The following is an 11,160-nucleotide window of genomic DNA, read 5'->3' on the forward strand; positions in this document are numbered from 1 at the left end:
AGCTCTGCCGTGGGAAAAAGGAGCGCGCACGTGTTTTTTTTTTTTTTTTTTAAGGGGGCCAGCTCAAAGATGGGAGAAAAATGAAAGATGTGTTACTCTGCGCAACATGAAACCTCAAAGACAAAAAAGAAAACAAAGGCGGATGCGCGCTGCAGTGACGTCATGTGAGAGGCACCTTATTGGCTGCAAAGCGGCAGAGAAGCCTTTCATTGGTACTGCATGAACCAAAATAAACCCACAAGTCCCGCCTCGTGAATGTGACGTTTAACGACAGTCCGGAAGCTGCAGCCCGGAGCTCCGCCTCCTCCCCGCTCCTTCATGAGGCCATCCCTGATTGGACAGGAGGATGGTGMGGTGCGGCGGAGGCTCGGTTCGGTTGAAGAATAGAATTCTGCTGCCACACTAAGGAAATACAGGGAATTACACTTTATTTAAGAGAAAAAAAACACTGAAATAATATTTTTGAAACAACCTTTTGAACTGATTCATGCATTTTTTTTWAAATTCAGTCATAAAAACAAGAAAAAATTGATTGTGGGATTTGAGTCAACTTTTTAAATAACGGAAATTCAACTTTATCAGGATTTGTCAAGATTAAGGTCAAATCATAAAACTTAAAAAATCATGAATGTTATTTTAAATAATAAAAAAGTAAATGGTGTAAAAACAACTGAATATCCTGACTAATGCAACCAGACCGAAGCTGCGTGTTAACCGTGCGGATCAGTGCTGAGCTCGCGGCCAGGAGCGCGCGCGCGCTGCTCTTTACATTGACCTTCGGTGTCTCCGAGGCCTGCAGCCTCCAGCCCCAAACCTCAGGAACATCTTGTAACTGGACCACAAAGACCTCAGCGGAACACAAGCTCTACAGAAACTTCAGTGAAAGCCCTTCTGTGTGCTCCGTTCAGCGCCTGACGCGTCCCCACATCCTGCTCCGGGACCAGGAGACCTGCTTTTAGCTTGGATATGACACCAAACTATAAATGTTTCTTTAAGGTTGTTAAGTGTGTTAGAAAAGCTGCACTCACGWGCCTAACCCCTAAAGAAATACAAGAACGGTGCGCAAATAAACAGAGATTGGAGCGGAAATAGATGCGTAAAAAGTAAGGAGATTATTTTTTTGCGGTAAAGTAACTGCAGTTATTATTATTTAATTGTTTTTGTTAATCCCCGATGCTTTAATTTAATTAAAGAATATAATGGTTTTAAATTAATTGTCTTTTCTGACACCCACAAATAATATTGGGTTTGCATATGTGGAACGCGAAGCTTTTAATTTATTTACAAGATCMGAAATATTTCAATACAAATAAAAATAAATTAAAATAAGCACAAAATTTAAGGTCGCCAAGTTTCTGAATTTCAAAAAGCATGAAAAGCATTTGTAGCAGTGTACGTTTGTCCCCAATTTTGCTGTTTTGAAATAGGATTATAATGAAGTCAAATATCGCGAGATCTGAATTTTAACAGCAAATWAATGCATTTATATTTTATTTCCTTTGAAGCAGTGAAATTTTAAATAAACACATTTTTAAAAACAGATTTTTGAGCAAGCAATTAATTTAAYTGAAGATTCAGTTTCTCTGAAGCTATTCCGATAAATTGGTAAAGTGATCACACATATATTGTAGCTCACTCTGTGATCTGTATTTCTTTYAGTAAATGTCCATTTATTCCCCATGAAGTCCACTTTAGGTCCTTTTGTTCCGCCGCTCCAGCCGCCAGAGGGGCTCCAGTTGACCGTGGAGTTGATCTGTTTCCCTCCCTTGTGTGGTCCACCGGCCCGGCCCGGCCCGGCCTCCCCTTCTGTCGTCTCCACGTCCCGCCGGCTCGCGCTCCTGTCACCTGTGGATAAATCAACAGTTTTGCTCTTTGGATCCATGGCTCCGATTTGGTTTGATACGCATCAGCAGGACTCTCTCAGTTTGCGCTCCGAGTTTTTGTTTTGTTTTCCCGCCCTGCTGAAGCGATGAAGAGCCCCCCGGACCACCAGTCTGATCCCAATTCAAGTTCAACAGCGTTTCAAAAATATTTTGGACTCTCAGGATTTAGGTGCGCTTTTCATTTTGGATCTTTTGGAGAACATGTGGCAATTAAAATCTATTTTTCATCCCCTCCATTTATTTTACTTTCAGTCGGTCTTCTTTCGGTCCTCTTTGCGGAATCTTCGTAGAATTCCTCTGCATCTTAAATCCAAATGAAACCTTTTTAGTTTTCATTCTTAAAACGAGCCTTTAGTATGGCCTCTTTATTTGACTGAAAGACTGGAACTACAGGAGGTGTCTCTGCAGCAGACTGAATGCATCCATTTAGCCTCATTCACAGCCTTTGGGCCTACCTGACGTGTGGTTAAACTGTACTTTCAAACCCTTCCATCCACCACTTGATTGTTTACTTGTTGTCTGATGCGTTTTATGGCACAATGAGAGCATCTAGATGTCGCATTCACTTCTTTGCCCAAACCACCGCGCTCCTGTCGGTCCGAACTCTCAACTTAGGAGCCTGATTCCTGTTAAGTATGTGCGTATTTACGCACGTTTGGAGTTTTAATGCATAAATACAGCTAATATATAACTCTAACCCTTTAAGACAGGCTTATAGGAGGATAAAACAATGTGCCTGAGTAAATACAGACATCTACTGAGTGGTCTATTTCGGTTATTTATTAGCAAAACCTCAAACAGACTGAGAGTTGAAGGATAAAAACACATTAATGCCGTTTCCTTAGATATTAACTTAAAAATGCACGATATTTACTGGTAAAGGTGCATTTTAGTGAGAAAAACTCTGAATGTTTTACTTATTTTTATATAAAATTAAATTCTAATAAAGCTGAAACATGCAAACATGATCAGTCCGAAGGTGAAGTTCATTTTCTGTTTTCTTGTTGTGAATTTGGAGGTTCCAGACTCCCACATTTTTAACCAAACTCGCAAGCTAGCCTGAGTAGATGCAAAGAGGTAATTAATCTAACTCCATCCGGGGCACAGCGGGCCCCTTGCTCTCTGTGAAAGACCCTCTCTTCCTCCCCCGACCTTGAAGTCGACCGTAAACAGACAAAGCGTTGGCTTTGAGGGGCTTTTTTTTTTTACGCAGCGCCAGGCTGCAGGTCTGTTCTGCACCAGAACCAAAACCAGGAGCGCAGACCAGAGGATCCGCATAGAGGCTTTCTTTTAATAAAAAACACATTTGTCATAAACTTGGACCTCAGATCTTAGTCTCCATTTATTTAAATCGAATTTAAAAGCTCGTTTTAAACCCAGAAACTATAACTGATTTAGTGTAAAAGAGGACTTACCTTGTCTTCGTGGAGACAAATGTTTCTATCTGTTATTGAATTTCCCTCAGCCTGACTTTGAGACCACGTAGGTGGCGACTTCCTATCACGCCTGGTCAGTTTTGTAGTGTCTGTCTGGCTTGTGTGTCTGGTGGTGGGGGGAGAAGGCGCACTAGAATACTATAGCAGCTATAAAAACGCAGGTCTGTGCAGAGCTGGTTTTCCTGGGCATCCTGTCCTCAATTACGGCGGAAAAGCTTCAGAACAAGTTGGTGGAATTTGTCTGGATTGACCGAGAGCCGAAAGTCGTTTTGTGTGTCCCCCCACAAACGGTTTTACATGTTTTGATACACTCGGCGTCTGTGGGTTCTCACTGAGTGTTAGACTGCGTGATATTTCAAGGTTGTTTTTCATACCCTTGAATGCCACCCGTCCTGTACGAGCACCGGGCTGTGGGGGCCACGCAGACCAGCCGCGGTGATCTTAATCCGAGCTCAGGTCTCTCATTCACAGCATATTAGAGTCAGGTTGCAGCCGCTCTAAAACTGGCTTCATGGTGGCCCAAGAGCAGAGCAGGGAGCCGGGGAATGTGCAGTGCATGGCCTGTTTTACCAAATCAACTAGCAGAAATGCATTTACGCAAATTACTTTCCTATAATTTTCTGTTTTTTTTTTTTTGCTTCAATTGGGAGTCAACCTCGGATGCACAAATGTTGTCTGAACCACAAAAATCCACGTTGTCGTCCACATATTCAGCTTATAAGAAAAGTACAAAATAAACAAAGTCAAACACAAACATTTTAGATTTAAATGTACCTCTAGCCCCTGTATCCATGTCATAAACTGTATTCTTATGATAAATTAAGACGCTGTAACAAACATGACAATTTGTTGCACCAAAAATATTTAAATATTTTTGCTCATGATCATAAAACAGAATATTTTAATACATTATGCTGTTGTTCAACATGTATCTTTAAATCACAAACGCAAAGGCTGCAATTTTACAAGACAATATATTTTTACCAGTTGGAGCTATATTTTTTCGCCAAGCGTCCTTTAGATTTTACGCACAACATGCACGTGGGTTCTTTGCAAGAATAAATATGTAACAACGTGAAATTGGAGCAAAGAATTTACAAAACAGGACTGCGGGCTGTCTTAGTAATTTCTCAGAATTGTCTCTTCGCGAAACAGCAGACATTCGATTTTTTATTTTGCCACAAACGTGGCGATTCAGCCGTGCGTAAAAGTTGAGCGAACGTGAATTAAAGCTGCACGTGGACTAATAACACTTAAACATGAGTCAAAACTAAAACGTGGGACAATTATTTTATATTAATAAACTTTTGTTTCCATTTTTTCGGCAAATTAAAACAACAAAAGTACAGGAAGATACTTAATGTTGATAGCAGAAGACAAACGTTAATTTTTGGTAATTTCCACAAAAAGGTTCACTTTTTGTTTTTGCTGAACGACCAGAAAACACGGCACATTTCTTTTTATTCTTATACAGTTACTAAGACATATTTTCTTGAGAAAGCTAAATAATTTAAATGTATTATGTTTTTTAGGTCAAACTTGCGGATTTATAAAAAATGACTCGCGTGCTTAATTTGCGTAAAGTTTTAGTTTTTCAGATGAACATATCAGATCACGCAGGGCTGTTTTCCGGTTGCAACATTAGCCGCTACTTTGAACATGACCCTGATAACCAAATGCTCACTGAGCCAAATGCTGTGCTGTAAAAGTACCAAATGATGATGACTAAGGCGAACTCTAAAAGCAACCTTTTAGAAATAAGCTGCTTGTCTCCTTCATCCAATAAAGGTCTGGGTTCTTTCCACACTGTAACAGCCTGTTGGTTCAGTTAATGGTATTGTCAGAAAGGGTTCGGGAAACTTAGTGCAGAAGCAATTTGTCATGATGTCCTGATCACAGGAAAAATTGTGGAATTAAAAAAGAAAAATGCATGAAGTTTTTGCATTTCTATTGGGTTAGTTTAAATGCATGTAATCATTTTTAGATTAATATGTTTACTTAAATTTATTATTCTTAGTTCTATCACAGTGTAGCAAATCTTATCCTCGTCCTGTTTCATGCAAATGAATCTTTTCGAATCTGACACAACATTACACCACTAATATAAAGCTTTTTGACACGCAGCAGTCATGTCTCCTCACTCCTCTTCCTCTTTCCAAAGCGCGCACAGACACACACCCAGAGGCGTCCGCGCACGCGCGTCCCCCACGCACACACAGCGTCTGAAAATCTGTCAATTTCTGCCGCGTGGTCACGTGGCCTCCTCCTCAGTGGAGTAGATGGAGATGGGCTCTCCACGTCAGCCTACGTCTCCAAATTTCTGCTTGCCGAGCCTGCTTGAAAGAGGCTCGGAGGCTCGGCGCTTCAGAGCCATGTTCAGGGCGGTTCTAGAGGAGCCGAAGCSCAGCCAAGACGCCTAAGAAGCGGCTCCGCTCGTCGACATGATGGATTTTGACGAACGGGTCCCCGTCGGATCGAACATGTATTTGCCCAGTTGCACTTATTACGTGTCAGCCGGGGCTGATTTCTCCGGTCTTCCCTCGTTTTTGTCCCAGACTCCTTCCACGCGCCCCATGACTTATTCGTATTCCTCTAACCTGCCGCAGGTCCAGCCTGTCAGGGAAGTGACATTCAGGGACTATGCGGGAATCGAGGCGTCCGGGAAGTGGGCACACCGGGGCAATCTGGCCCAGTGCTACCCGGGCGCAGAGGACATGGTGCACCGGGACTGCTTGTCGGCGCAAACCGCCGTCGTCGGGGACGTGTTTGGGAAGAGCAGCCCCGCGGCTGCCGCCGCCGCCGCCGCCTACCACCACCACCACCATCACCACCACCACCACACGGGCGCCTCCGCCGCCTCCTCCGCCGCCACCAACTTCTACGGCAACGTGGGCAGGAACGGCGTGCTGCCGCAGGCGTTCGACCAGTTCTACGAGACGGCGTACGGGAACGCGTCGGAGAGCTCCGCGGCGAGCGCCCTCTCCTCCGGGGACAGGACGAGCGCCAAGCAGCCGGAGCAGGCACCGTCCTGCCGGGACTCCGAGGCGAAGGAGCAGCGGGAGGAAACCAGCAGCCCCGAGTTATCTTCCGGCAACAATGAGGAGAAATCCAGCAGCAGCAGCAGCAGTACGTATTTAAAGTCAGCGCCCTGCTTATGAGAGAAAGTTTGCAATCTTGCGCGCCGCTGTTAAACATTTTATATGCTGTTTTATAAGCATATAAGGTTTATAGAGGGCCTGTAGAGCCCCCCCATCCCCCCACCCCCCAACAAAACTTTGTTATAAACTGCAGGATCACGTGTTTGGAGTTGAAATTGGCCGTGAAAGACACCAGGTCGGTGATGTTTATTTTATTTTTTTAGTTTTTGGTCTTGTCCCCTGAAGTTTCTGGAGAAAACACGTTATTCTCATTTTTTTTATTCAACTCGAACGCGCTTTTAGTGTCTTAATATGTCACAATGGTGCCTGTGTGGGTTTTAACACACATAAACCATGCTGTTAAATATATCACACAATTTCTTATTTGTTGTTTTTATTTTCTTTTACATTCTGAACAAGCAATAACTTCATAAACTACTCTGGTGCGTCAATCTGCTGCTTTGCACAATAAAGGAAGCTTGTTTATATTTATTAATAACGTTATAGTGCGTTAAGCTCGTGTAATGGTTTGGTTTTTTTCTGTTATGTGTGAAATATGGAGAATAAAAGCGTTTTAATATTTTTAGTTCATCGTAGGGGGGAAAAGAAAAAGAGAAGCAACGTTTGTGACTGGTGTCCTCTTTTGTGTGACTTACAGGTGGACAGAGGATCCGCAAGAAGAGGTGCCCTTATTCCAAATATCAGATCAGAGAACTGGAGCGAGAATTCTTTTTCAGCGTCTACATCAACAAGGAGAAGCGGCTCCAGCTCTCCCGGATGCTGAACCTCACCGACCGACAAGTGAAGATCTGGTTCCAGAACCGCCGCATGAAGGAGAAGAAGCTGAACAGGGACAGAYTACAGTACTACACGTCCAATCCTCTGCTTTAGGCGGAGGGGGGGAGGGAGGCCACGAGAGCAGCTCCGGTGGTCCCCCCCGCTGCGTGGGGATACGTTTACAGACTCACTGACTCTCCTGTAAATTGGACTTTGTGCGCCACAATGGCCGCGTCGGCAGCAATAACGCACTCTCGACGGTTAATTTCAAGTTCGAGGACAATATGAAATCCTTTGAACTGGAACCGTTTTCTCTGCTGCCCAATARGATTTGGCGAAAGCCATAGCTGAATGATTTTTTTGTTTTTGTTTTCAATCCATGCGGGGTATAAAAACAAACTAGCAGTTATTAATTGACTGCTTCAGTGTATTTTGTAATCAAAAGATTTATTAAATTGTTTATTTGTGTCTGTTGGTAAAATCAGAAAAAAAGAGAATTTAGGTGAAATCCAACTGGTGTGACCAAAATCATGTGTTTCTGTTTTGTGCTTTATTTATTTGTAGCCACTYGTTTGCTCTCATTTATTGCTGTCCACGACACAATTACAAGAGGGCTGCTGGGAGTCGGAGCTGACCTCCAAACCAGCTTTTTGTTGTCTCTAATATTGCCTGTGTAAAAAGAGAGCGAGAGAGAAAGAGAGCAATATATTTCATATCTCTTGAAGCTTTTTTGTTTTATTTTCTATTTTCCAAAACTATCGGTGCAGGCCAAAACCAGAGACATAAGCTGGGTCCGCGCTGAGTTGCACTGACTTACAATACATTCACACAGGTGTGGCGCGTAAATACGCTGCGGGCCCCCTTTTTTGTCTTATGGGCTCTAATGTTAATTACATAAAGATTAAAGAACCATAAGTTTGTTTACTTGTGGTATAAAAGTGCAAAAAAATATCGTTGAAATTTTCAAGTGCGCATTCAGGGTCATCGCATTGAATCAACTGCTTGGTATGCCCACATTATTGTGTATTATATTATATTTCCAAATAAAATCACGAAAACCTAACAAAAACATAATCCTATTGTCTTGTTAAGTTCTAAATAATGTGCATTTTCCCGTTTTTAGATATATGTTGTGCGTGATGGATCAAAGACGCGCCAGTTTTACGCGCAAAACGGCAGATTGAACACGCGCTTGCAGAAAAAGGTTTCTGTAATCCGGATCGCTTTGGGCACAACAAACAAACAAACAAACAAACAAACAAAAAACTGGTTGTGCAAAAGATTAGATGTGAACTCCCCAATCTCACACACACACACACACACACACACACACACACACACACACACACTGGATTTCTGATTACCACTAAATCCTTGATATGTTAAAAAACGTAAAACTAGAAAAACTATTTGTTTTAAATTTGTGCATTAATAAATGTCGTAAAACAGCATATATTAAAAAAATGCTTGACTTGGTTTTAATTGTTTTTAATTTTCGAACTAGGTTTCTTTGCGCAAATATCCAACTGATGCGCAGCAAAGCTTCCAATCTCACCATTCCTAATCTACTTTATTGATCTAAGCAGCACGTTGCCGATCTGTCTCTGGGAGTTTCTGTCGTTCTGTGCACCGCAAGCTGTCATCTTGCTGACTAGAGCTGGAAACGCTCGTTCAACAGCAGCCTCCTTTGGCGAGGGTCGCCATATTTGCTGTTGTTATCGCAGTGTTTACGAGGGCTGGCCGCAGCGCATTGGCGTTCATATATGACAGTCAAAAGGGCCATAAACGCTGGGAGAGAGGCTGAAGTTTATGGTTGCCTCTGCTCTGCCATAGTCCGGCCTTGCCTTGCGCGCATCCTTTACTGCGCGCTGGAATTCCGTCCCTAATTACGGTACATCCTCCCACCGTTGCCGCAGCAACGCGGCCATAAAAGCTGTCTGCGAGTCTGGAGCATTTGTACAATTGGAGTGTTGGTGCAATAAACCGTCTGAGACCCAAGGTTATTAACTGTGTTTCCAAGGAGGCGACAGCCATGACAAGCAGAGGGACGGATTCGGAAGAGTCTTTGCGCGCTGCCTGCACGGACTTCATTTGGGAGGCTTCTTGCCCTTCGTGAAGTTTTTTTTTTTTTTTTGTTGTTGCCCTAACTGGATTCAGCTCAGGAGCACCGATGGGGTTTCACACTCCTACCACCGGGCGGCGCTATTGGGACCAAAGTCATGGCCTTGGATCTTCTGGTCAAAGGGAACCCAGGTAAAAGTTGCAAAGAAAACATCAAACCTTAAATGCTTTTACAGAAGTTAACTTTTTAAAGAAAGATTGAATGAGTGAATTATTTTTGCTCATCTTTTGCATTCGATTGTTTGCTTCCTTTCTGGTGCGGTGCAGGACGAACTCCCTTAGAACTCCTAAAAAGGGAACACATGTGTGCCAAGACTTCGTGCTGCACGTGCTTTTCATTTTGCTGTGCTGGACGGTTTTAATGGTTTAAGAATAGCAGAGCCACCTGGAAAGTTCAACAGCAAATGTTTTGGATTAAAATCCACCTTAATTGATTAGAAAATGTCACGTTTTTTTTGTGTGTGTCTGTTTTTCTTTTTCTTTTTTTTTGTGTCTGTGTGTTTTTACTACCAAAACATTTGGTTTATTTTAGGAGCCTGTGATTCATCTTCAATCACAGCATTCTTCTTCTTCAAAAAAATCCTCATTGCGCGCTCCTGGAAATCTCCGTGCGTGCCATAACGCGCACCAATACTGTTATTAGAGAGGCTGATGGCGCTCATCCGCTTTTTCCTTCCTGCTAGCTGAACTTTTTGGTGTCAGTTCAATAGTATAGTGGCTATTTTGGACCGAGYCTTCCTCTCTCCCTCTACTCTCTCTCTCTCCTTTGTCTCTCGTGAAAAATAAATGCTTCCGCTGGATGTAATAAAACGCCGCATTATTGTTCATAACTGCACTCAGGACGAACATGATCCGACTCAAACGGCCTCCTCGGCCACGATTATATGGGCCTGATCAAAGCCAGTGGTCGGAGTAAAGTGTTTTCAGGACGTAACAACGCGGCAGCTGTGGAAATGAAGATTTAATAGCGACAATTAATAACTGTAACACAAMGATATCGATAGCCCGAGACTGAATGGCGCGTGCGGGCCCCAAAAACAAACCGCGCGCGTGTTATTAATCGGTGTATTTAGTTACCTTTCTGGATCAAATGTCCAAGAGAGGAACAGGAGCCTTTGTGGGGAAGCTGAAAAGGAAATGGTGTCTTAGATTTAACATTTTGAAGGAGCGCTTTTCTTTCAGTAATGTGTCATTTTGATCTTGAAATATAAGCTGCATTTAAATAAATAACTCGTGCAAAAAAATGCGCACCGCCTGTATGGAAAAAATAAAATAAAATGCGAGATTTTCATGTCAAATTTTGGAACCCTAAATGGGTTCATTTGAACCATTTTGCAGACGTTTTGATTGTCACTAAAACAGACTTCAAACGCTGGAAGGTGCGCCGCGGTTGGCACGCTGGTGCAAACGCGAAGCCAAGATTAACTACAACCTGGAAAAAAAAAACGCAACGGACCGCAAATATTCAGGACGAAGTGGAAAGAAGAGCTTTTATTGAGACTCTTAGTGCACCATTTTAAAAATGTTAAGGCCGTTTTTTAAACGTGATGTTAGTTCCTTTAAAAATTCGTGAAATTTGGCAAATTATTGTACTGAAACGTGTTTTTGAGCTCAGATTTGGTAGTTTTATCCAAAGGAACGAATAAAGCAGACTGAACAATGAAAGTGCTGCAAAATAGTCCAAATGCAAAATATATTTTACTGAATCAAATATAAGTGACAATGTTTGTTATGATAGGAGTTAAAAAGCAGGCTTACAAACATGTAATAGATTTCAATAATTAGACACTGGATAAATCATTATAT

At 42.5% G+C, this 11,160-nt stretch overlaps 1 protein-coding gene and 1 long non-coding RNA gene across 3 annotated transcripts; one reads left to right on the forward strand and one right to left on the reverse strand.

Annotated features, from left to right (window-relative positions):
* Positions 1 to 1,457: 1,457 nt before the first annotated feature.
* LOC106519505 (uncharacterized) lies at positions 1,458 to 3,821 on the reverse strand. Its single transcript, XR_001310451.1, has 2 exons — positions 3,299 to 3,821; positions 1,458 to 1,845 (listed from the first exon to the last, which is right to left on the reverse strand). It is a non-coding gene; the product is annotated as an uncharacterized LOC106519505 (long non-coding RNA).
* Positions 3,822 to 5,608: 1,787 nt separating this feature from the next.
* On the forward strand, positions 5,609 to 8,296 carry hoxa11a (homeobox A11a). 2 transcript variants are annotated; one of them, XM_014011212.1, is made up of 2 exons: positions 5,609 to 6,448; positions 7,115 to 8,296. In XM_014011212.1, exons 1-2 carry the CDS (start codon positions 5,761 to 5,763, stop codon positions 7,345 to 7,347), a joined length of 921 nt encoding a protein of 306 aa, XP_013866666.1. In that variant the 5' UTR covers positions 5,609 to 5,760; the 3' UTR covers positions 7,348 to 8,296. The 2 variants fall into 2 exon arrangements, with proteins under 2 accessions (XP_013866666.1, XP_013866667.1); XM_014011213.1 differs by having other exon boundaries at positions 5,613 to 6,445.
* Positions 8,297 to 11,160: the final 2,864 nt, after the last annotated feature.

This window comes from Austrofundulus limnaeus, unplaced genomic scaffold, assembly GCF_001266775.1.
Source record: "Austrofundulus limnaeus strain Quisiro unplaced genomic scaffold, Austrofundulus_limnaeus-1.0 Scaffold78, whole genome shotgun sequence".
NCBI classification, from domain to species: domain Eukaryota; kingdom Metazoa; phylum Chordata; class Actinopteri; order Cyprinodontiformes; family Rivulidae; genus Austrofundulus; species Austrofundulus limnaeus.